Source organism: Orcinus orca, chromosome 16 (genome assembly GCF_937001465.1).
Source record: "Orcinus orca chromosome 16, mOrcOrc1.1, whole genome shotgun sequence".
In the NCBI taxonomy this organism is placed as follows: domain Eukaryota; kingdom Metazoa; phylum Chordata; class Mammalia; order Artiodactyla; family Delphinidae; genus Orcinus; species Orcinus orca.
The window spans coordinates 8,956,398-8,983,262 of NC_064574.1; the positions used below are offsets into that span (position 1 = coordinate 8,956,398).

The 26,865-nt window shown below is 42.9% G+C and overlaps 1 protein-coding gene across 1 annotated transcript in view; it reads left to right on the forward strand.

Annotated features, from left to right (window-relative positions):
* Positions 1-26,865, forward strand: part of BCAS1 (brain enriched myelin associated protein 1) — a 115,262-nt gene that overhangs the window by 21,718 nt on the left and 66,679 nt on the right. Inside the window, exons 4-5 of the mRNA XM_049700048.1 lie at positions 17,259-17,830; positions 18,438-18,479. Of these exons, the coding sequence (XP_049556005.1) occupies positions 17,259-17,830; positions 18,438-18,479 (614 nt within the window). The remainder of the gene's footprint in view (positions 1-17,258; positions 17,831-18,437; positions 18,480-26,865) is intronic.

Below are 26,865 nucleotides of genomic sequence, written 5' to 3' on the forward strand. Positions count from 1 at the left end.
CCAAAGTTAACACAGGCTCTGAGATACACAAAGGGCTTGGAAATGACTGATGAACAAATGAACGGTGGCACATCAGACCAGTGGCAGCAGAGCAAGAAAATGCGGCTGAAGAGAGAGTTGTAGATCCGGATGTATCTGCTGCAATAATACAGCCCTAAGTAAATAGCACTTTTAATTATAACGAGAAGCCTGGGGGTTGGCAGTTCCAAGCTCGGTGCAGCATCTTGACGGCATTATCAAGACACCAAATAAGTGTGCCAGTTATCTACTGTGGCTCACAAGATGCCACAGACCCACACATCACATCCTCACATGACGGGACCCAAAAGCCAGAAGGGAAAGCCACGATTTGCTACTCTTTTTTCTCCTTTTATTAGAAAAGAAAGGAAGGTCCTTCCTAGAAGCCCCTGCCTCAAGTAGGCATCCACTTATATCTCATTGGCCAGAGTGAGGTCACATGACCACCACTAGCTGCAGGGGATGCTGGGAAGTCAGGTACTTCTCTGGGCAGCAAGCAAAGAAAACGGGTTGGAGTGGATTGGCCACTGGACAGGCAGTCCCCAGTGTCTGCCAGTGTTTTGATTTCAAAGAATTACAATTGAGCAACCGAAAGTAGCCACATATGTTTACTCAGGCCTTTCAAAAGTCATTAAAGGGATCTAGCTCATTTCCTGAACGCCCGTTTTCTCTCTCCTTCCACCATCTTGCTGTATATATCTCACTCAATAAATAAGCTCCTTATCTTCAGTCCTCCACCCTGCAACCCTGCTAGACATGCCACCCACACAGGCACTTCCTCTGGGTTGCACTGCGACAGCTCTCTACTTAAAGTGGTTACAGAGAATCCTGAAAGCGCTCTGCCAGGTGGCCTGACAGCTCCTGGCTCCTCTGTCCTCGGAAGTATGCAGAAGTCCCTGTGAAATCTAATACTTCTCAACCTCTTAGTGCTTCTTCTCATCAAAAATTCTAGTGGAGGGCTTCCCTGGTGGCGCAGTGGTTGAGAGTCCGCCTGCTGATGAAGGGGACGTGGGTTCGTGCCCCGGTCCAGGAAGATCCCACATGCCGCGGAGCGGCTGGGCCCGTGAGCCATGGCCACTGAGCCTGCGCATCCAGAGCCTGTGCTCCGCAACGGGAGAGGCCACAGCAGTGAGAGACCCACGTACCGAAAAAAAAAAAAAAATTCTAGTGGAGAATTTCTGTCTGGTACATGTAGCCTCCCTGTTACTCTGTTGTGATAGACAGTCTCCAAAATTGCACATCCCTCCCCTCCCCCCAATAATCAAGGCTTCCCAGTATTCACACCCCTGTAGTCTTCTCCCTTGATATCTGAGATGACCCTGTAGAACCAATAATATGTAGTGGAAGGGATGATGCGTGACTTCCAAGCCTAAGTCTTAAGAAGCCTTCCAGCCTCTGCCTTTGTCTTTCAAAGCACTAGCTCTGGGGAAAGCTAACCACCATGTCAGAGCGACTCAGACTGCCATGGTGGAAGGGAGCCCAAGCTAGTCACATGAAGAAGCCATGTGACAAGAAAGAAATGCTCAGCTAGTCCCCAGATGTTCCAGCCATCCCAGGCCGGGACAGATCCTTGAGCTCCACAGACGTGTGCAAATCCCTTCCATTCAACTGGTACATCTTTAATTCATTGTTTTGTAACAGCTACAAGGTATTTTAAGGTGTGGATGTACTGTAATTCATTCAGCCATTACCCTGATGTTGGGCTTTTTTTTTTCTATTTTTCTCTACTCTGAGCAATGTTGCAATAAACATTCTTGTACATGTTTTTTATTCTTTGTATTTTAGATAACTTCTTCAGGAGGGAAGCCGTGTAATGCAGGCACGTGTTGTTTTTTTGAGCTTCACTTGATTGTGCTTTGCAGATATTGCATTTTTTGCAAATTGAAGGTTTGTGGCAACTCCGTGTTGAGCCAGTCTATGGAGGCCATTTTTCCAACAGCATTTGCTCACTGCATGTCTCTGTATCACATTTTGGTAATTCTCACAATACTGCAAACTCTTTATGGTGATCTGTGATCTTTGGTGTTACTATTGTAATTGTTTTGGGGTGCTGCAAACCTCGCCCATGTAAGACAGTGAGCTTAATCAATAAGTGTCGTGTGTTCTGTCTGCTCCACCGACCAGCTGTTTCCCCATCTCTCTCCCTGTCCTCAGGCCTCCCTTTTCCCTGAGACACACCAACTGTTGAAATTAGGACAATTAATAACACTATGGTGGCCTCTAAGTGTTCAAGTGAAAGGAAGAGTCACACATCTCTCACTTTAAATCAAACGCTAGAAATGAATAAGCATAGTGAGGAAGGCGTGTTGAAAGACAAGACAAACCGAAAGCTTGTGCCAAATTGTTAGCCAAGTTGTGAACGCAAAGGAGAAGTTCTTGAAGGAAATGAAAAGTGCTATTGCAGTGAGCACATGAATGGTAAGAAAGTAAAACAGCCTTATTGCTGACATGGAGAAAGTTTTAGTGGTCTGGATAGAAGGTCAAATCAGTCACAACGTTAGCTTGAGCAAAAAAAAAAACACCCTAATCCAGAGAAAGCCTTCACTCTCTTCAGTTCTATGAAGCCTGAAAGAAGTGAGGAAACTGCAGAAGAAAAGTTTGAAGCCAGCAGAGGTTGGTTCATGAGGTTTAGGGAAAGAAGCCGTCTCCATAACAGAAAAGTACAGGGTGAAGCAGCAAGTGCTGATATAGAAGCTGCAGCAAGTTATCCAGAAGATCTAGCTAAGATAATTAGTGAAGGTGACACTAAACAACAGATTTTCAGTGTAGAGGAAACAGCTTTCTATTGGAAGAAGATGCCATTTAGGACGTGCATAGCTAGAGAGGAGAAGTCAATGCCTGGCTTCAAAGTTTCAAAGGGCAGGCTGACTCTTGTTAGGGATTAATGCAGCTGGTGACATTAAGTCGATGCCAGTGTTCAGTTACAGTTCTGAAAATCCTAGGGCCCTTAAGGGCTAACTCTGCTCTGCCCGTGCTCCATACGTGGAAGAGCAAAGCCTGGATGACAGCACGTCTATTTACAACATGATTTACTGAATTTTTTTTTTTTTTTTGGTGGTACACGGGCCTCTCACTGTTGTGGCCTCTCCTGCCGGGGAGCACAGGCTCCGGACGCGCAGGCTCGGCGGCCATGGCTCACGGGCCCAGCCGCTCCGTGGCATGTGGGATCCTCCCGGACCGGGGCACGAAACTGCGTCCCCTGCATCGGCAGGCGGACCCTCAACCACTGCTCCACCAGGGAAGCCCCAAAAATGGTTTCTTGAGATGGAATCTACTCCTGGCGATGAACCTCTGAAGATTGTTGAAATGACAACAAAGAATTTAGAATATTACATGAACTTAGTTGATAAAACAGCGGCAGGGTGTGAGAGGATTGGCTCCAATTTTGAAAGAAGGTCTACTGTGGGTAAAATGCTGTCAGACAGCATCACATGCTGCAGAGAAATCATTCGTGAAAGGGGCAAACTTCATGGCTGTCTTATTTTAAGACATTGCCACGGCCTCCCAACCTTCAGCAACCATCACCCTGATCAGTCAGCAGTATCCACTTCGAGGAAAGACCCTCCACCAGCAAAAAGCGTACGACTCTCGGAAGGCTCAGATGATGCTTAGCATTTTTAGCAATCGAGTATTTTTAAATTAAGGTATGCACTTTTTTTAGACCTAGTGCTACTGCACACTTAATAGACTACAGTATAGTGTAAACATAACTTTGATATGCACTGAGAAACCAGAAACTTTGTGTGACTCACTTTATTGCAATATTTATTTTATTGCTGTGATCTGGTGCCAAACCAAATCTCCAGGGTCTGCCTGTACAATGGTTAGACAGGTGCTTTTGGACAAACCACTTGTGTCTGAGGCCTCACCCCACCTCTCAGCAGCTGTGTGAGGATAAACAAGAGACTTTGTGACCTGATGGTAGAGAAAATGAGATAGTGCTTGCAAACCCCTTTACTTGGTGCCTGGAACAATAAATGATGGCCATTATACTTATATAGACTCCTGAAAATAGTGGTTCCCAAACTTGAATGCACATTAGAATCTGCTGGGGAATTTTTAAATCCTCATACCCAGGCCTCACCTGGAATAATACAATCAGAAGCCCTGGAGTGTAGGGCCCGGGCATGTCTTTTTTCAAGTTTCCCTGGGCTAAGTATTTTTAAAGTTCCTCGTGTTCTGCCAGCGTTGAAAACCCTTTGAAACACACTCCAATAGAAAATTCCTTATTCACATTTTTCAAAAGTGAAACATTGGCATCTCTGTTTTAATTTGTTTGGGAACATTTTTGTCCCTGCCATGGCTGACGCCGGGGGCACAGCTTTCCGTTCCAGGGCGCAGACCGTCTGGGTGCATTAACTTCCACGCAGCTGTCAAGTAACACACAGCCTGCTCTTTGCCTCTCTGGACCAAGAAGACAACCAGCACACTCCTCTCTAAAGATAGAAGCATGCACACGGTTCCTGCAGCTTGAGCGATATGAACCTGTCCCTCTCTTAAAGGGAAGACCAAGAGAGCCAGGGAGAGACCAAGGGAAAACATAAAAAAACGGCAAGAAGAGAAACAGTATCGTCCTGTGACAACTGCACATCATCTCATTTCTCCGGGGCGCATTTTCATCAGATCTGGAAATGGAATAAACACACCCGCTTGCCAACAACTTTCCAGTTAACAAAAATAAAAATAATAAATCACTTAGACCAAATAAAAGGTAAGGTGCCCTCCAGATTGCTAGAAGTTTAACAATTGAAACAGCACATTAGTGGGTGAGATCTGATATATGCAAACATACCTCAAAGACCAAATACTTCTGGGAATGAGAGCAGGAAGACATAAGCGGAGTCTTGCTCCATTTGTCAGTACAGAAGCTGGGATGTGTATCAGTGATTCTCAGAGTGGTCCCTGGACCAGCATCATCCCGTCACCTCAAACTAGTTAGACCTGCAGCCCAGTTCAGACCTCCAGAATCCAATGCTGTGGGTGGGGCTGGCCCTCTGTTCTCACAAGCCTTCCTGGAGATTCTGACACTCCCCCAGAAGCAAGGACCACTGCAGCTGAGAACTGGCACGAGATGTGGAGGCTGCAGGAAACTGGAAACTCTCCCTGTGTCAGCCCTCAGCCCGGCTGCCCTGTGAGAATCCCTCAGCAGACAAGAGGATATTTCAGTGAAAGCCCCATTTTAGGATTTGCAAATGAAATTCCCCAATTCAGAAACATCTAAACATTCTGCTGGCCCAGCGCCAAGCTGTCAGTGGATCTCATATTTGCCAACCTCTGATTCTGTAAAGTTTTTCTCCCTAAAGCGCATCTCTCAGCAAAGCCTTTTTAAATCATCATCATTGTCATCAGGTTATCCCAGCCTGAAACAATTAAACATTTAAATCCTACAGCCAACTCCCAGCGTGCTGGCTTGACCTCTCGGCTCACTGGGCATCCTGCCCATGATGATGGGATCCCATGTGAGTTTCCCACAGGGAGGGACCAAGTGGGCGGGAGGTCGCCTGTGACCCGTCCCCTTTGCAGCTGTCCTGTCTTAAACCAAGAAGCTGCCTGTGGTTAATTCACAAGTCCTTTTTAGAATGACCTTGGGAGGTACAGGGATTCCAGGTGACTTAAAAAGTTTGAGTTTCTGAGTTTGCTGAGCAAAGGGTCAGACTCTGGAATATGGAGGTGCCCCAGAGGTCATGCCCCTCACTCCAGGATGCAGGACCCACTTGGCCTGGCAACTCCTCCAATCAGAGCTGCACCTTGTCGCTTGCAGAGCCTGCCATCACCGCTGGGCAGCCCCAGGCAAACCGGAAGCAGGTCACACATTCCTCCAGTTGGCTTTAAATGCCACCTCTCTTTTCTAGACCTCACCTTTCCCTTTATTTTTTCTTTTCATTACTTTACATTTTTAAGTGACCTGGGGGGTATACCTAGCAAACATTCTCAACAGTTTACATAATAAGATAGGACAGGGAACACCTTCCCATCCCCAATTCTGATCACTCCCCAACCTCCATCCCCAAATTTCCTTTCTTAGAGGCCGGAACTCTTTACAGTTTCTTGTGGCCCGAGGTATTCCACGTGTGTATATTTTTAAATCCTCCCCTCTACCTCTTGACACCATTAAAAAAACGAACGGGAACATACTATACAGACCGTCGAACATGGCTGTTTTTCACTTACCGTATGTCTTGGAGAATGTTAATGCCTGTGGAGCAGTTCACTGTGTGGACAAATGATCATTTATTTAACCAGGTCCCTATTGCTAAGTCATTAGGGTGTTTTACTATTTTGCCACCACAGCAATAGTCCAGCAGATGATGTGTATCTGTTACATGTGTCTCTGTGGCTCTGTGCGATTGTATTTATAGGGTAACATTCCAGAAGTAGAAATCAGAGCTCCCAGAGTTTGTGAATTTTTAAATATTGATATATATTCCTGAATTATCCTCCAGAGAGACAGCCAGATTACACCTCCACCCGCAAGAGATGCGGGCATTCTTCCTCATCCTTTCTCCACTGCCGGTTACTGCATGTTTCCCGTTTTACCAAGTTGATAGGAGGAGAGCTAAGTCTCATAATTTTATTTTGCTTACATTTTACTACTCATCAGGTTGCACGTCTTTTCATTGGCTTAAAAGCCAACGCTCTGTCTTTTCTGTGGACTCCCTGCTCACGTTTCATGTTGAGCCATCCCCTGCTGTGCTGGTGTTTATATAATGTCTTCATTTTCAAAATTGAGATATAATTCATACACCATAAAATTCACGCTTTTCGAGCGTACAGCGTAGTGCTTTCTAGTGTATTCACGAGGTAGCGCGACCATCGCCACGACCCGATTCCAGAACATTTTCATCACCTCACAAAGAAGTTCCTTGAGCAGTTCATCTCTCGTTCTCCTCCCCAAGCCCCTGGCAACCACTAATCTGCTTTCTGTCTCTGTGGATTTGCCTATTCCGGACATTTTATGTAAAGAGAATCACACAATATGTGGCTTTTGTGTTTGGATTCTTTCACTTAGCATGATGTTTTCAGTGTTCCCCCACGTTGTAGCAGGTAGCAGCACGTCATTGTTCTATATGGCTAAGTAATACGCCACTGTATGGATGTGCCACATTTTGTTTATCCAGTCATCAGCTGATGGACATTTGAGTTGTATGCCAGTTTTTGCATGAACATATGTTTTCATTCTCTTGGTTATGTACCTAGGAAGGGAATTACTGGGTCATGTAGCAACTTGATGTCTAACTTTTTAAGGAACTGCAAAGCAGTCGCACCATTTTACATCCCAGCAGGAATGTATGGGGGTTCCGATTTCTCCACATTCCCCTCAACACTGGTCATTGCCTGTCTTTTTGATTATGGCCATCCTAGTGGGTGTGAAGTGGTAACATATTGTGGTTTCGATTGCCTTTCCCTAATGACTGATGATGTTGAGCATCTTTTTATGCGCTCATTGATCATTTGTATCTCTACTCTGCAGAATATAATGTCTTCTGTTTTTTTATAAATTTATTTTATTTTATTTTATATTTGGCCGCGTTGGGTCTTTGTTGCTGCACGCGGGTTTTTCTCTGGTTCGGCGAGCGGGGGCTACTCTTCGTTGCAGTGCGTGGGCTTCTCATTGTGGTGGCTTCTCTTGTTGGGAGCACGGGCTCTAGGCATGTGGGCTTCAGTAGTTGCAGCACGCAGGCTCAGTAGTTGTGGCTCACGGGCTCTAGAGCGCAGGCTCGGTAGTTGTGGTGCACAGGCTTAGTTGCTCTGCAGCATGTGGGATCTTCCAGGATCAGGGCTTGAACCCATGTCTCCTGCATTGGCAGGCGGGTTCTTAACCACTGCGCCACCAGGGAAGCCCTATAATGTCTTCTTGATTTGGCTCTTTTCCGCATCCTTCTCCTCTAGCCCCTTGTTTCATATGACTTTCTGGCTAGATACTCTTAGTGCCCTGGGGCCCCAAGCTATAACTGTCACTTTTTAGCCGTGTTCTTTGTGGCCTGAATTCAACCTACCCCCACCTAGCATCTCCAAAGCTTACCCTTTGTATCCTAAGAGCTGAGGGCACTAATAGAATGTTATATGATTTTCCTGTTGATTTTTTTTCCATTTAAAAGCTGTTTAATATTGTAAATATATGTGATGAGTGTTCCTGCTGCTTTGCATCACTGCTGCCCTTGGGGGTGGGAGCCACTCATCACGTTGCTGCTGGAAATGTGAATCTCTAGAGCCTCTTTTGGGGAAGTAATCTGGCGGTGTCTCTTTTAGAAGTTAAATGCACATTAATTTGGGTGCAGCAGTTCTACATCTGTACCTCTATTCCATAGAAATAAAGTACTATTTTAGGATTTTTGAATATGGAAGTTTTCCCCAATGTTGTTTATAATGGAAATGGAAAAATAAAGGTTTGGAAACTATCAGAATGTTCATTAATTAGGCAATGGCATACATGTCTTTTGGTATATCCATATTAAGGAATATTTTGCAGCTATTGAAAAGAAGATAAGATAGATTTGGATATATTGATTGGGAGGGAGAACTATTGATGTCTTAGTCCATTTGGAATGCTCTAACAAAAATACCATAGACTGGGTGGCTTAAACAATAACCATTTATTTTTCACCATGCTAGAGGCTGAGAAGTCCAAAATCAGGGTGCCAGCAGATTCTTTGTCTGGTGAGGGACAGGTTCCTGGTTCACAGTCAGCCATCTTTTCACTGTCTCCTCACACAGTGGAGGAAGCAAAAGAGCTCTTTAGTGCCTCCGTTCTAAAGGCACTAATGCCATTCATAAAGGCTCCACCCTCATGACCTAATTACCTCCCAAAGCCCCCACCTCCTAATACCATCACAGTGGAGGTTAAGATTCAGCTTATGAGCTTTGGGGTGGGGGGTGGGGGGCAGACACAAACATTCAATCCATAACAGTGATATATAAAAGCAATCAAAAACAATATCCAAATACCATATGCTAACACATATATATGGAATCTTAAAAAAAAGGTTCTGATGAACCTAGGGGCAGGACAGGAATAAAGACGCAGACATAGAGAATGGACTTGAGGACACAGGGAGGGGAAAGGGTAAGCTGGGACGAAGTGAGAGGGTGGCATGGACATATATACACCACCAAATGTAAAATAGATAGCTAGGGGGAAGCAGCCGCATAGCACAGGGAGATCAGCTCGGTGCTTTGTGTCCACCTAGAGCGGTGGGATAAGGAGGGTGGGAGGGAAATGCAAGAGGGAGGGGATATGGGGATATATGTATACGTATAGCTGATTCACTTTGTGATACCGCAGAAACTAACACACCATTATAAAGCAATTATCCTCCAGTAAAGATGTTAAAAACAAAACAAACAAACAAAAAAATCTAACATAATCGTATTTTTATAAAAACCAACCAGGATATATGTACATGTGTCTGGGAGGCTTGTATGTATTTGTCTGAGCATGAACAAAGTTTGATAAGCCACCCGGCTTGCAGATGTTCATTATACTGCAGTGAGGGTAGAAGGTAGAGATAGGGAAAGGAAAGGGTTGAAAGATTAATCATATGGGAGGTAAACACATGTTAAATGTGTATTATTATCGAACTGAGAAAAAAATCAAACATCTGATGTGTCTTTGAGTGAAATATTTGCTCATGTTGGAGCAAAGCCTGGTTCTACAGGTAAATTATCTTTGTATGTTCCAGACTTTTATAGGCATATGAATGATAGGAAATGTGTGAGTAAAGAGGAGAGGAAAAATCCTTAAGTCACTGGTGTAGTCTTGCCCCACAGTGACTAACAGTCACTGCTGACTTCAGAGGATGCTTCCGGGAGAGCGTGGGGTGAGTTACCTTCTGCCCACATAATGTTTGAACCCAGCATTTTCATCACCAAATGTTTAGACACATTGTATCCAGCTGACAGTTGAGAATTCTTCCCTCCTGCCCCCCAAACCCGTTCCTTTCTTTAATTTATGCTAGAATCTCTTGGAGAAGATAACCTGGCTTTTTAATATTGAGATGGAGAGTATGAAATCTGATCATTCGGTGAAGTTTTGAAATCTAACATCTCCCTCCAAGCCATAAGCAGCTGCCACATGAATCCTTATTTCAAGACCTTTAAAACAACAAATGCATTTACACAACACAGAAAGCCACAGTTGTTTGAAGTGTCATTTGACTCCTGCAGGCTGACCGCAAAAGGGTCATTTTTGCAAAACTTTTTGAGGTCTTCATCGGTCTTCCCTAGGGCCTATTGTAATCCTTTGATATTCAACTACAGTCCCCTTTTGAAGAATTTAGTGTGTCATCATCTACTTTCCCTTCTATTTTTCCTTCTTCTTTGGCGAACTACTTTAACTCTGCCGGATCCCCATCCAACAATAACCATGTGTGTGATCTTTATATGACTATGAACTCTTCCATCGTTTGCAAGATTTGCAGTTTCCCTTTACAATTAGTGTGCATTGTATTTCCTCTTTATTTAGCTTTTATGCTGACTGACCACCATATTGACAGTGTCGCATAGGAAGGGACAGCGTCGCGTAGGAAGGGATGTCTGAGTGGGGAATCGTAAGTGGACACTTCATTTGTGGATAAAATTATGATGACAGTTTCTGTTTTCCTCTTTAACCTTAAGAACTAGGAATGTTTAGATAATGAATTCTTAAAAGAAATCCAAAATAAGTTTAGCCATTTTAAAATGAAAGTGGCAGGGAGGGGAAACATAGGGGTAAGGAATTAAGAGATACAAACTACTTTGTATAAAATATATAAACAAAAGCATGTATTGTACAGCACAAGGAAATATAGCCATTGTTTTGTAATAACTGTAAATGGAGTATAAGCTATAAAAATATTGAAGCATTGGGCTTCCCTGGTGGCGCAGTGGTTGAGAGTCCGCCTGCCGATGCAGGGGACACGGGTTCGTGCCCCGGTCCGGGAAGATCCCACATGCTGCGGAGCGGCTGGGCCCGTGAGCCACGGCTGCTGAGCCTGCGCGTCCAGAGCCTGTGCTCCGCAACGGGAGAGGCCACAACAGTGAGAGGCCCGCGTACCGCAAAAAAAAAAAAAAAATTGAAGCATTATGTCGTATACCTGAAGCCAATATAATGTAAATCAACTATACTTCAATAAAAAATATACATAAAAGTTAAAAAAAACCAACAACTCCATCTCTGCCACCGCCATTATTACTTGGGTTGCTATTTTTGCCGTTGTTAGAATCATGGCTGCTGAGCATGTGCTATGCCCCTGGCTCTTCTCCCTGCCTTACTGTGTTCCCTGAGTTAATCCTACTATATGCCAAGCACTGCTGGGGGCACTGGGGATGCAGCTGTAATCAAAACACACCAAGTCTGTCCATTCAGGGCTTACGTTCTACTGGGGAAGAAACAAGTAAACGATGAATTAATGAGATCGTTTCAGAGACCAATGAATGCTCTGCAAAATCCATGGAGTGAATGGGGTGAGTGGGAGGGGTTACTTTAGAGAGGGTGGTCTAGGAAGGCCTGACCTGGGGCCTGAATGATGACGAGGTAGCCATGGAAGATCTTAGGGAAAGCGTTCCCAGGTGGAAAGGACAAGTAGTGTGAAGAGCCTCGGGTGGGACTACAATTGGTGAGCTGAGAGGTGAGAGGAAGCACACAGTATGAGCTGAGGTTGTGGTGGGTGTGGTCTACCGTACAGTTTGTATTACTGAGTCCAAGTTTGTGCTGCACGACAGACCAGTAATTTGAGAGATGAGGCATTGGGGCAAGGAATAGCGACTTTATTCGGAAAGCCAGTAGACCAAGAAGATGGTGGATTAGTGTCCCAAAGAACCATCGTCCCCGAGTTAGAATTCAGGCTTCTTATATACTAAATGGGGGTGTGGCTGGTTGCTGCAAACTTCTTGGTGACAGAATCCTTTGTTCTTGCAGCTGTCCATGTAGGTCTGGTTATAATGTTCCTATAGGCCTCCACCAGGACAAATGTTATTTTCTGTTCTGCAACTTTCTATCTCTATATGAATGGAAAAGTGTTATACCTTTAAAGGTCAGAGCCCATCTGAAGATGGGCTCTCCTGTATATTTCAGGCTCTAGGCAACTTTTTTTTTTTTTCTAGGCAGCATTTTTTTATACAAAGATGCAGAGCCAGCATGACTAAGCACAGGCAACAGAGCGCAAGGGTTAGAGCTAAAGCGATAGATCCAGTATGGAGTCAGGCTTGTTCTTCTCTGTTGTATTTGGACTTGATTTTAATGTGATGAGGCCCTCTTTGGATAGTTTTATGCAGATTAATGATATGATCTGATTTTTATTTAAAACAAATAAACAAAAATCATACACCAGTGTTGCCCAGATATGAGAAAGCACAGGCTTTTATTCCGCCTTGTGCAGAGTTTTTTTTTTCCTTGAAAATCCACTAATTCTGTTAACCAGACTTTGTTCCACTCATCTTTCCTCCTTTGCTCTTCTGTTCTTGCTTCTACTACAATACATTGTTAGGAATTTGAGCTTTGAAATCAGGCAAACATGTGTTTAAATCCTGACTCCACCACTTGTGAGCAGAATAATGTTAGAAAAGTGACTTTATTCTCAGAGCCACAGTTTCCACACCTGTAAAATGGGAGTGCTGATGGTATCTAGCATAGATTTGCTATAATACATAAATAAAATGTATCTTGTTACATACAGCATTTACTATAATGCCTGGCACCTGGGAAACATTCCATGAATATTAGCTATTGTGATTACAGTTGTACCAAGTGAAAATTGCAGCTTTGGCACATGAAAAAACAAAACAAAAGGTAGCCCTTACTCAGAAGTTCTGAATAGTGTAACACAAACCTTGTGTGTGTATGTATGTGTGTGTCTTAAATATGTGATAGAAATCTGATGAAGCAGTTTGTTTTAACTAAGAATACTTGGTGCTTGGAAAAAGCATTCTTGAAACTTCTCTGGCCCAGGTTCTTAGATTTCTGAAGATAAATTAATTCATATAATTACTATTTTAAAAGTCTTTCCAGAGCACCCAAATTTAGAGGTTAAACCATTGGAATAATTCCTTTCCTTATGCTTCTATTTAGAAAATTAAATAGTAATTGTAGTAATAATATATAAATATAACAAAACAACTAATAGTTATTAACTATCCACCACGTACCCGCCTATGTTAAGCACCATGTAGGAAGTATTTCATTTAATCCTCACTCTTTGAAGAAGACCCTTATTTTCTTGTCCATTTTATAAGAAAATTGAGGCATGGAGATATAAAGTAACTTGTCCAGGTCACATATTTAATATTTTAGAGGTTAAACCCAGGTCCCTCTGATCCACAATCTAAGTACTTAACAATTACGCTAAGATGCCATTCATCTCCATCACATGTCTAGATAAAATGGCTTTCTTAGGGCTTCCCTGGTGGTGCAGTGGTTAGGAATCCGCCTGCAAATGCAGGGGACGTGGGTTTGAGCCCTGGTTCGGGAAGATCCCACATGCCGCGGAGCAACTAAGCCCGTGTGCCGCAACTACTGAGCCTGCACTCTAGAGCCCACGAGCCACAACTCCTGAGCCCGCATGCTTCAACTACTGAAGCCCACACGCCTAGAGCCTGTGCTCTGCAATGAGAGGCCACCACAGTGAGAAGCCTGTGCACCACAGAGAGGAGAGGCCCCTGCTCACCACAACTAGAGAAAGCCCGCGCGCAGCAACGAAGACCCAACGCAGCCAAAAAATAATTTAAAAAAGACTTTCTTAAAACACACACACACACACACACACACACACACACACACACACACACTATAAAATATATTTTCTGCGTTAAGGAGATCAAAATTTTCAACTCTCCTAAATATTTGGGAGCTACCATTTACATTCTTACTTGATTTCTTTTTATCTTCCTTAAACTCTTACACATTTTTTTCATGGAAAGTAAAATCTCTTTGGTATGTCATCTGTTTGTCTGCTTTAAGAGAAAACTTTTTATTGAAACCAGATTCCAGATGGGCTTCTCCCAAGATTTTTCATAGGAACAGAAAGCTTAGTTCCAGTCATCTAGAAGGAACTTTTTATTCTTTCCATAATAATGTGAGGAAGGCTTGTAAATTATCCCCATCTTTGCAAGAATATAAAACCTGGAACTCCAATGGGTTTTCTTCCTACTCATTCACATAGATTGGGGTGTGTGTGTGTGTGTGTGTGTGTGTGTGTGTGTGTGTGTGTGTGTGTTAATGCTTCAGAACATAATGTATTTGTTTTTTAATGCTTATCTAAGGTCTCAAATGACTGTAATCTCTTTGCCCACTTGGATTTTTTTCCTTCACTTTTACTGAGAAAACAAAATGTTGGCGGGTATTTTTTTGTTTCTATCCAGCTTCTTAGAGCTCACTTTCTCCCATTTCATTTTCTTTCCCCTCCTCCATCCCATATTAAATGCCTCCTAGACATATTTGAAGAGCCCGGAGACCACTTCTCAAGGAGAGGATTGATTGCTATTAATTAACAGGTGAAATAGGTACTGACCAATTCCCTGAAATTCCCTGCAAGTCACTGAGTATGTACTTAATTTGAACTGGCATAAGTGAAAAAAAAAAAAAAAAAACTTGCTGGCTCTGGCTATGTAACTGTAAACCAGCTTCAGGGACAGCTGGATTCAGGTGTCCAGATGCTCCCATGGACCTCTTGGCTCTGCTTTCATCTATGTTAGCTCTCAGGCAAGCGCTCTGAAAGGTGACAGCCAAGGCCACCAGCTCCAGTTGTACCTCCTACTGGTTTGCCAACCCAAGCACAAAGATTTGTAACTGTTCTAGTAGGTTCAGCAAAAGCCGCAAGACTGATTTTTGTTAGTGTAGCTTAGGTCATGTGCCCACCTAGGAGGTGAGCATTTTAGCAAGGGAAATAGAAGCTCCAGATGATGGACTTGGATATGCACTCACCCAAGTTCGGGGGGCAGAGCTTCATGGAAATGGGTTGCCCCATCTAAGAGGTCCTAGTCCTTACAAGTTATCAAAAATACTTTACCCATTCTCTGATATCAAGAGCTATGGTTTGTATCTGCTGTAACTCTTCATGCACTGAAGTCTAGTTTAGATACCTGGATGTAAGGGATGGATCCTTTGTTGAAGCAATATATTGGCACTTTTTTGGAAGTCTGTCCATGGGAAGATTCTTTTCAAAGACTTTTTCTCTGACTCTAACACTCTTGCTTACCACTAGCTCCTTGTTTTCCCGCCAGAGAGTAGGGAAGACTAGAGGAGATCAGTTGATGTTCTTGGCATTTTGAAAAGCCCTTCCTTGTTTTGAATCTTCATCTACTCCTTTTTTGTCAACTGCTTCCCCTTCTCCTGGCATGGAGCATCCCCACAATTCATTTATATTCACTCTGACAGTTCAACTGCCTGAGTTGCTTATTTGGCATCTTGACACATCCATCCATCACTTCTTTATTCCCACTCTCTCCCTCCCTCTTCCCTTCTGAGTATAATAGTTACCACAATTACGAATTCCAGGACCACAAGAAAAATGGTTAAGAAGAGCCAAAGGATATATCCAATGTTCATAAAGGGTCTGAGTTTATGAGGAGCCCCTAGTGCTTGTCACTGGTCTTCAGTACCATTTCTTCTCTGCTCCTCAAAGCTTAAAGAGGAGACCACCACTCTGCACAGGAATCCAGAGCCCTCTCTCCATCTCTCCCTCCCTCTCTCCATCTCTCCCTCCCTCTCTGTCTCCTTTACTGTTTGTTCTTGACTTTAGACACTGTGAGATACTAGAGTTTGGCAAAAATAATTGCTAATGGTTGTGTGTATTTCTTACTACCTATGAGCAATATGAGATGAGCTAAATAAATCTCGGTTCTCTTCTTTCTCTTTCTATCATCCTGCAAACAGATATTAAGAAGTGGTTGACTACAAACTACACAGTCACAGTATCTGTCAGTTACTAAGCAGCTACTACGGAAAAGGCAGGATTCTTGATCCTTTGCATGAGTTTTCTCCTTTAAACATCAGAACAACCCTGCAAGGGAGCTTCTATTTTTCCCATTTTACAAATGAGAAAATTCAAAGAGTTTTAGTGACCTGCCCAAGGTCACACAGCTTATCGGTAGAGAATCTTGATCTTTAGCTGTGATTTCCAATTTTGTAGTGTGTTTTTTTCCCTTAATATTGCATTGCTTTAGAAAAGGGCCCTCGAAAAGGATGCAGTTCAGTTAGGTCGATGCAGAGTTCAAAACAGAAACAGGTGGATTCTGGAAACAGCACCCCTCCCTGGAGGGGGCAGAACCTGCACCCACAGTCTTGCACAGGTAACGCTACACTCTGCCTCCATGCGGCCCAAGGTCTAATCCACTTTCCTGTGTAGACATCTGAACTTCCAGACTTCACAGTGGAAACTTTCTAGAATATAAGATAGAGAGAGCATGAACTTTGGAGTCAGATTTCTGCCCATAATCAGATTCTGTTTGTTGGCCAGCTCTGGGAAGGTGGATCAACCTCTCTGGCTGTCCATTTTCTCACTCATGAATAATGACAATAACTAACGTTCATAACATTTATTGAGCATTTACTATATTCCAGGCACTGTTTGATGTGCTTTAAAAATATTAACTCATGGAATCTTCATGACAAAATTATGGGTGTAGGTTCCATATTTGCCTCATTTTACCAGAAAATTGAGGCACAGAAAAGTTAAGTAACTCAGATTCAAATTGACAGTCTGGCTCAGTGGTTCTCGAATGTGAGTTTTGCCCCCAGGGGACATTTGGCAACTTCCGGAGACATTTCTGGTTGTCACCACTAGGGGATGCTATGGGCATCTGGTGGGTAGAGGCCAGGGATGCTGCCGTACACCCTGCAAGGCACAAGGTGGACCCTGGAACAAAGAATGATACGGCCCCAAACAGCAATAAGTCCCGAGGCTGGGAAACTTGTTCTCCTAACCCCATAACTGCTGTCCTGCCTCCCAGGTGAAATCATGATAATTAGCTTCTCACAGGATTCCCACGGAGATAAAGAAGATAATTAATGTGTCACTAACACAGCACCTGGTGCGTGCTTTCCAGTAACTTGGCTTTCCTCTTCCCTAATCTTCCATTCCTCTCTCCAGAGAAAAGCAGGGTCAGAAGACACCTCGATAGCTGACTTCTGCTCCGCAGAGGGACCCAGGCACAGCAGAGTCCCAGACTGCATCACAGCCTCTGTGTAGGAGACGTTGGGAGTCCATTAGCAATCCTTGAATTTCCTCGCTGGGCTGAATGACCGCTGTTGATGTTTGTGTTTACAGTTGATTTGGAAACAAGTGTCCAGGAGGATAATGTGGCCACTTCTTCCCCCAAGACAATGGAGATAAGCGCTGTTGCGGATGCCAACGGGAAGAATCTTGGGAAGGAGGCCAAACCCCAGACACCAGCTGCTAAATCTCGTTTTTTCTTGACACTCTCTCGGCCTGTACCAGGACGTACCGGAGACCAAGCCACGGATTCATCCACTGGACCAGTGAAGCTTGATGTCAGCTCCGATAAAGCTCTAGGGAACAAAGACCCGAGTGAGCCCATGGCGCTTCCGGTGGCAGCTGCACTGGGTTGCGACCCAGATAAAACCCCCGTGCAGACCCCGGCCCAAGCCGAGGGGCCCTCTGCCACTTGGGGACCAGAGTCTCGTCTATCTGAGTCCGGAGGGGCAGCCCCCTCCAAGCCCAAGGACTCCAGCTTCTTTGACAGACTCTTCAAACTGGACAAGGGACGGGACAAGGCCCTCGTGGACCACCAGCAGGAAGCCAAGAGTGCAGAGCATCACCACCCCACCGCCGAAACTCCTGGAATCTCCACGCAGTCAGACGATGTCCCTGCAGAGAGGGTAAGACAATCCGTTTTGTTCTTAATGCAGGCTCGGGGGGCACTTGTGGGGCAGGACGATTGCACGTGTGTTGCTGTGCCATCACGGAGGGGTCCTGACAAGCTCTCAAGCCGTGGATCCCTCTAGAACCAGCAGCACATTGCAGCGCGGGTGCTCGCCAGGGTTTCTGCGGGGCAGAAACATCTGTTGGAAGAACAGCAACAGCTGTGGCATCTGTTTCACGTAAAAGAAAAGAGGAGGTGAGTCACATACAGATGAATCTGTCCTTCCATTTATCAAAGGCAGACGTGGACAGGTTGCATTTATGATCAAATGGAGGCTGGAGGGAAAAGCATTAGCAGAATAAAAACGGTTCCTAGAAGACTTAAATACCTGCCCGTCTCAGTAGCTGGTTTCATATACAGAATGTTTATGGGCTTTTGTTGGAATGCAGTTCACTTCTTCCGTTTAATAGCTTGGACTGATCTTTAACTATCTTTTGCACTAAAGTGTGTGTTTAAAGAAAGAGCTTTTACAGCTCTGGGCAGACTCTTTTATGTACAAATTATTTTTCAACACGCTGGAGTAATACCTTTGTAAAAAACGAGATTTTTTTTTTTTTTTAAAGGAGGCATCTGAACCGGTTGCTTTCTTTCCTGCGCAAAGAAAGGCAAGTCCTTTTGATCTTAAAAAGAGCGTTTGATTTTAACCTTGAGAGTTTGTTTGTATTGGGGACCGAGAAAAGAACTTGAATGAAGAAGGAAATAAAAGTAGATACATTGTATCTTAAGGCACTTATTCCCTTAGTTAATGGATTTAAACAACAGTATTTTTCAAAATTTGGGAGTAAAGTGCCTCTACTTGAGCTTAGACCCAGGAAAAAATTAACTGGGTTGTTTTTTATTACATGGTCGTGTATCGTTGCTGTCAATATATTTGTCTTAATGACAACCAGCTTCCCCGCCAAGTTGCTAATGATAACACTGGCTGTCATTTATTTAGCCTTTACAATGTGCCAGGCTCTGTTCTAAGCACTGTCCAGATATTACTTTCCTTCAGGAAAATGAGTATCACATTAATCTGAGGTTTTAATGCATCCAGGACGCTGTCAAAAATGATACTGTAAATATTAGACACCACCTGAAAATTCTGGACTGTTAGAATTGAGGCACAGATGATGAGGCTCGTATGTTTAGGCTCATGCTATCAGCATTCTTGTCATTTCTGTAAATTTTTACTCTAAGAACTGATTCTTGTATTTTCTTTCAAAAGTTAGAAAAATTGCCCTTTAAACGCCCACTTCCCCAAATGCAGCAGTTCAGGAGCCAATTGAATAGCTTTCTGTTTAATTCAAAGTGAGTCTTCAAATGTATGCTGGCGTCAAATCTTTACTGAGGGTGACGCTGCCAGGTGCAGGTGAAGCACGGCCACAGTGGTGGACAGGACAGGGTCCCGGTGCTCAGGGAGTTTTTGGTCTAGAGAGAGAAGAGGTACAAAAACCTCACAGTGACAATGCAAGGTGCCCAGTGCTCTGGTGGGGAAGGCCAAGTGTTGGAGAGGATGTCCAGACACGAGGAGAATTAGCCTACCTGGCCCAGGGAACCTTCCGTCAAATGTATAAACCTGGAGCCCGAAAGATCCTTGTCTTGGGGCTATAAACTGGTCATCAATATTCATGAATATTTGAGAAGCTATTTACTACTTTACTTTGAGTGGGGAAACTCTTGTTGCCTTCTTGTTATTGGTCATGGGCTACTAAGGCCATTCTGAGTTTTTGAATAGTCACATGTTTCATTTTCATGGGCATCCAAAGCCAGCCCATTGCTTGAGTTAGGAAAAGACTGAGTTATTTATGGAAAGAGAATGAAGGACTGAGCTTTCCCCGTCTTGGGATAGGTGTCTGTGATGCATCCAAATCTCCATCCTAATTAAGTAAACCCGTTCAGCCTCCGAGAACTGACCCTTGAAAGTATTTAACCTTAAAAACTTAATGTGATCCATCCATTCCTATCCTAAGAAGAGCGCAGAAAGGTTTAGAATTGTGCTTTGTCAACTCAGTTTTTTTTTTAATTGAGTGCTCTGGGACAGCACCTCAACTGGAGTGGAATGAGTTCCAGAATGAGATTAGATTCAGAAGATGGGGTCTGTGTTGGGAACATGGAAGGTATTTAATATAGTCAAGCCTGAAGTTATAGTAACCTCTCAGAAAATCTAAAAATTGTCACTTATCTTCCTTTTGGAATAAGTGAATTTGTTTCCCTAGATTCACCCATGAAATTTGCATCTGTGTTTGTTCCACTACAAATTTCCATTTTTGGTTGGTTGTATCATTGGGATTTGAAATATGGAGTGCTCACTCTGCCCTACATGCTTATAAAACATGGAGAAGTTATGAAATAGCCACTCATTTCTCCTCCAGTCTGTAAACTTGTGGATATTCAAATACATATATCTGTAAAGGTTTTTAGCAACCACAGCCTTCTGATTGTTAAGATTTCTGTTCTGATCCCTGGCTGCACAGTCTGTATTTTGGGGAAAAATCAGTTGTCCTGGAAGTGTAATGAAAGGGTCCAGCCCTCAGAAAGTAACAGGAATAAAACTTCTCAGTCAATGGCTTTCTTGGTGGGAGTAGCACATTATGCATAAGTGGCCGTCAATGTATCGATTGAGAATTCTTAGGGTAAATTATGCCTTCGGCTCAGCGGTGTCAGCTGTCTCTCCTCTCCCACCCACTCAGTCCTCCCCCCCACCACCCGGTTTCACTGTGTGTCTCTTACTGGATTGGAATTCCAACCACAAACCCACAGAGCCGTGAATTGGGAGAAAGATGCCACCATTTCATTCTGGGGGAAACACACAAATCTTCTGTGTTTTCAGAACGACAATCTTATTTTTGTGCCTTATAAAACTACATTCAGAGCATAGCATAATTAAAACAAGGCCAGAATTCATGAACAAATGAAGCATTTACTACATAGGCCAAAGAAAAGATAAATTATATGCCTGAAAGGTTTCACTGAGCTGTGATTCACACAAACCAATGTGTTGGCAGGGATGAGGTGGGTTTTTTGTAATTTTTCTCTCACCCCAACAATTGAACCAGAATTATAAATACGCATTTAACAGATTCAGCCCTCTCAAAATTGATCGCATCATGAAAACTTGATCTTTAGTGGGTAAAAAATAAAAGCAACACTAAATTTCTATTGTCAATGGTTAATTCCAGAAGTGTCTTTATGTTGGGGGTACGGGTGCTTTAAGTGTTGCCAAGCACAGATTCAGGAGATTTAAACAAGACTATCCCTTTTCTTTTAAAAGTTTAATTAAATTCTGTGTTATTTAAACACCAACCTTGTGCAAGGCACTTAAAAGATAAATTATGGTCCTAGACCTTCAAAGATCATGTGATCTAGTAAGAGACACACTATTTTTTTAAAATCATATGGTATTTGTCTGTTTTCAATTCACTCTTTTTTTAAATTAATTAATTAATTTGTTTATTTTATTTTGGGCTGTGTTGGGTCTTAGTTGCTGCGCGCAGGCTTTCTCTGGTTGCAGCAAGCGGGGGCTACTCTTCGTTGCAGCGCGCGGCCTTCTCATTGTGGTGGCTTCTCTTGTTGTGGAGCACGGGCTCTAGGCGCGTGGGCTTCAGTAGTTGTGGCTCTCGGCCTCAGTAGTTGTGGCTCGTGGGCTCTAGTGCTCAGGATCAGTAGTTGTGGCGCACGGGCTTAGTTGCTCCGCGGCATGTGGGATCTTCCCAGACCAGGGCTCGAACCCGTGTCCCCTGCATCGGCAAGCGGATTCTTAACCACTGTGCCACCAGGGAAGTCCCGAGACACACATTTTTAAGGGAGGTTGTGATAAGTGCATTGATCCTGAAATTCATTCAGGCTATGGATTTTTAGAGAAGTACTCAGTGTTTTGCTTCCTCCTCTTCTTTTCTCTCTTGAACACATGCCATTCAGGCTTTGTCCTCCATAAAACCTGCTCTTGTCAAAGCTGCCACGATGTCACACCTCCCCCCTCACCTCAGCTGCCAAACTGAGTACATCTCCATCCTTATCCTACCCTACTTGCGGGTCACACCTGCCACAGCCCACCATCCCTTCCTTCTTGAAGCAGCATCCTCACTTGGTTTGCAGGCTCCCCACCTCCCTGGCTGCTCTTCCTTAATCTCTCGTGCTGAGTCTTACCCTCTAAACATCGGAGTCCCCATCGTTCAGTTCTTGGATGTCTTCGTCTTTAACTACACTTCCTTCCTTCCTTGGAGATCTCCCCCAGTCCCAAGGATTAAATATAGCCATCTGCTGACAAGTCCCAGATTGATGTCTCTAGCCTAGATCTACCCCCGAAGTCCAGACTTGAGTATCTAGCTGCCTCTGGTACCTGTCTGCTTGGATTTCTACACCGCTGTTTGAATGTTTGCTGGACATCTGGACCTCGATAGGTCCAAAACTGAACTCTTCATTCACACTCAACACCACCACCACCGACAACATACCCACTTGTTTAATCCACAGGCTTCTCATCTCAGTTACTGGCAACTCCATCCTACCACTGCTCTTTAGTGGTAGAACTGGAATGAAAGAACCAAGATCTCTACAGTCCTTTTCTACATGGTATAAAGTAGTGAATTAGAACATAAGCATTGAAGTCAAGTAGCCTAGGTTTCAACTCTGTGTCTGTCACCTACTGGCTGTGTGACCTTGGGCAAGTTACTTAACCACTCTGAGCCTCAGTTTCTTCATCTGTAAAATGGGGATAATAATAATATCAAGCACATTTTCACATTATTCACACTTTTGAAAATTAAATAAGTCATGTAAAGTACTTAACACAGAGCTATTGCATTTTGAGAAATATTATCAGTATCACGGTTTTTCTCCCTCTTACTTCGCATTTTAGTCTTTTTACCCTTCCCCTCCATAGTCTTCAACCAAAACCTGCAGAGATAGCACAACTGAATCTAATTTGAAAGCTACATAACCAAAGGCATAAGTCCTAATTTGGGTTAAAAAAAAGATGCCGGAGTTGTAAAATTATTTTTAGAAATAACAGAATTTATTCTATACCCATACCTGCAAGCCCCATACCCGCAAGCCCCGTTTTCTTTGTCTGACATTCAAGCAGATGCCATCTGCTCCCCAGGATTTTCTCTACCTGTATCTCCTTCTCTCTCTGTTTATCAGAAATCTACTTCACCTTCAAGTGCCAAGTTCTCCACGAAGCTGACCAGATATCCCCACTCCTGGCTGGTTTCTGATGACGTGAATCCCTCTAGTGTTTCTTTTCTTTTTTTTTTGGTATTCTATATGTTAAGTGAAATTCTGTGATAAAATCACTTTGAAGGAATCATCTCACTGAAACATCAAAACTTACAAGGGAATTTTTGTATCTTTACCATTTTACAGATGAAGAAATCAAAGCTTTAGAGAAATCAAGTCACTCACTCCAAGTTACACAGCTAAAAAAGAATACGTGTCCATCTCCAAAGCCCATACTTCTCATGCTCAATATTATGTTTTTACCAATTATTTGAAACTGCAATAACGTTGCAACTATGAAAAATTAAATAATGATGTGAGGAAGTGCTTTTAAAAATTTTAGTACATGCAATATTGGAAATATCAAGTTAATCTCAAATCAAAAAGAAAAAAAATCCCCTCATTCCAGCATTTGAAGGCCAAGTGAATTACAAGGTGTGTTTTTTATTTCATCCTGTTTACCTCTGGCCAGAAGGCCATGACATTTCAACAGGTAGAACTATCCACCCAAAAGTGTTTGTCAGTAAAGAGGGAAAACCTGTCTTAAATTATACAGGTTATGGAGTAAGCAAGGTTTTCAGCTATAACGCTATAATTTTTATGAACTTTATAAATTAGCACTAAGAAACATTTGATGTGAAACATTTACTGTAGCAGAGGTGCAAGTGTTAGGAGCCTGATTGACACAGGAATGAGTTCAGATTTTACCACTTACTAGCCGTGTGGTAGAGTCAAATAATAACAATTGCCCCAGTTTTTAATAATTGGTTATTCCTTGGCTGTGTAGTAAGCATTTGTCACACCTTAATGGCTTTGATTCTTATAACAACACAGCAAGGTAGATATTTTTATTGCCATTTAACAAATGAGGAAGCCAGGGCTCAGAGAAGTTAAGTTACTGGCTCAAGGCCACACAGCTAAATTAGTGGCAGAACTGGAATCAAGATCTGGCAGTGACCAAAGCCTGTTACACTCACTCATTTCAAAACCTTGTGTTTTCATTCACAAGAGGAAGATACTGCCTGCCCTAGACGCTATTGCAAGGACAGAGATGACATGGGCAGTCAGTAATAATAATGCTAAATGAAATAGTATATTTTCTAAATTGTCAGAAACTTAGAAATAAAGAATAATGAAATAGAGCAAATGGTCTTCCAGTATGATGGAGTTTGGATAGTATATCATCTATGGTACCTTTGGTTGCAAGTAAAGAAAAAAAAAAACTCAATCAGTAGTGGCTTCGTTAATGAAAGGAAATGTACTATTTCTTGTACATAATAAGAATTCGAGAAGTGGGTTGTTTAGTCTGGTTCAGCATCTTCACAGCCCCAGAATGCATCAGTCTTCAGTGCCCTCTGTGTATTGGCTTGGTTCACAGGCTTGATCCCTTGTGGTTTTTCTTTTTCTTTCTTTTTTTTTTTTGTGGTTTAGTTGATGTACAATATTATATAAGTTTTGGGTGTACAAGATAGTGATTCACAATTTTTAAAGGTTATACTCCATTTATAGTTATTGTAAAATATTGGCTTTGTGGTTTTAAGAAGGTTGCCATAGTTCCAAGTGGTGTATAGAGTCATAATGTTCTATCAAATAAAATAGGAGTTTCCTAAAATTTACTCATTGGTGAAACGAAGTCACATATCTGGGTGGAGGTACAATGGGGGGGTTGGAAAATTTCTTCAGTAGAAAGCAGGCTCTGCCCGCAAAGAAGATATGTCACAGGTAGAAACCAGATATATTATTTTCTATCCAACTTTATGTGAGAAAAACATTAAGTGGATGGAGCTGCTAAAAGCTACTACAGTATCCCCCTATGGTAATTTATTTAAATAAATAGCTCTTTTTTTTTTTTGCGGTACGCGGGCCTCTCGCTGTTGTGGCCTCTCCCGTTGCGGAGCACAGGCTCCGGACGTGCAGGCTCAGCGGCCACGGCTCACGGGCCCAGCCACTCCGCGGCATGTGGGATCTTCCCAGACCAGGGCACGAACCTGCGTCCCCTGCATCGGCAGGCGGACTCTCAACCACTGCGCCACCAAGGAAGCCCAATAAATAGCTCTTTAACTTGACTATGATCCACAGTAAGAAATAGATTTTACATCTTGATGTGATACATGTGCATGTACATGAAACAAAGAATTCACCAAATAGTAGTATTCTTACCGCACGTAACACAGGCTGGTATTTCCTATTCTTTCCAGTCTATTTCATTTGATGGTTTTAATGCTGGTTTTGATCCATTAAATTGTGTTCCAGTCCACCCGTAGTCACAATCTGAAGTTTGAAAAACTCTTTTCTACCACCATCACCCTTTTCACATAGGGAGACAGTGATCTTGAGGGATGTGACTGTTTCTTATGCAACTGGGTGTCCCCAGTGCACCCTGCCTGGCACACCCTGGCAGGCAGTAATGTTCGTTAGATGAACTTGACAAGGATGAAGGTGGTACGTACACATCATGTTACAATTTTTCAAAGAATGTTAGAATATATTATTGCAATCTCATTATCACCTCTGCCTAACACAACTTTAAATAAAAATGATTTCGAAATATATGTACGCTATAGATGTTTTCTCATAGATAAACTATGTAGAATCATGAATCTCTACTATTTATTTGGTATTTTTCATTCAGCCTTTAACATGTTAGGGTGTTAATCATCACGGTTGAGTATCAAGTGAATTGTGTTTTGCAGTGAATTTGCAAAATAAATTTTGAGTTTACTCTCCCTTTGGCATTATCCAGTCTGATTCTCTCCTTCCAAGGTTATAATAACAGTCCTGATTTATTGAGCATTTACTGACTCACAGAGGAGTGCAGTAACTTGCATAAGATAAAGTGGCTAGAAAGCAGCAGAGCTGGAATTTGTCACCTACAGGCTTAGTCACTGTGCCTGTGAGTTTAAAAAGAGGGAACGTTTAGAACCTTTGGAAACATATCTTTTTAAAACTCCTGAAGCTAGTATTTCCCAAACTGACATTCTGTGGACTCATCAGTCCAGTGAGATCAGCCTAGAAATAGGGTGCCACCGTCAATAGCTTCGGAAAATAGTACTTGCTTTATACTCTCCTGAAGATTCACAGTGATGCCAGCCTACTAAAGCCTCTGAAAAGTCCTGCAGCAGAAGCACACCTGCTTCACTTTAACTGCTTCTCAGACTTAATTATCCATAGAACAGTTGCATCTTCCAAGGAATAGTTCTTCTAGGAAATGCTGAGCTACGCATGTAGACCAAAGTTGGAAAATGGGCTCTTGTAGGATGCATCATGCCACAGATGGGTTTTATTTGACCTACACAGTGTCTTAAATAATATTTTAATTAATTGATAACATTTTGAAATTGACAAAGTTCACAATAGTTTTAAATTATGAGATTTCAATAGAATTCCGTATTTCAGAAATTTCTGGAAAATGGGAAGTTTCATCCTATATTCCCAGGTGGGATGTCAGTTGTGACTGCCCCTCGAGATGGGGCATTCACTCCCCAGTTCACCCAAGTCCCCACCCCTCCCTGTTGGTTCCTGAGAGTACAGCGTGTGAGTTGTCCTTCACTATAACACTTGCACTGTTATTTTCTTGTGGTAGAGTTGAGAGTAATTCCATCAGAGACCACTTTGCATCCTTCGTAGCACATAAGGCAATTTGAAGCAATTTAGGTGACCATCTGGCTAATAAACTATAAATCCAGCCCAAGAGTCAGTTTGTCGGCAGGTGTTGAACAGTAAATGGGAGGCATTGATACTTTAATTTATTCATTCAACAAACATCTGAGTGCTTGCTTTGGGCCAGGAATG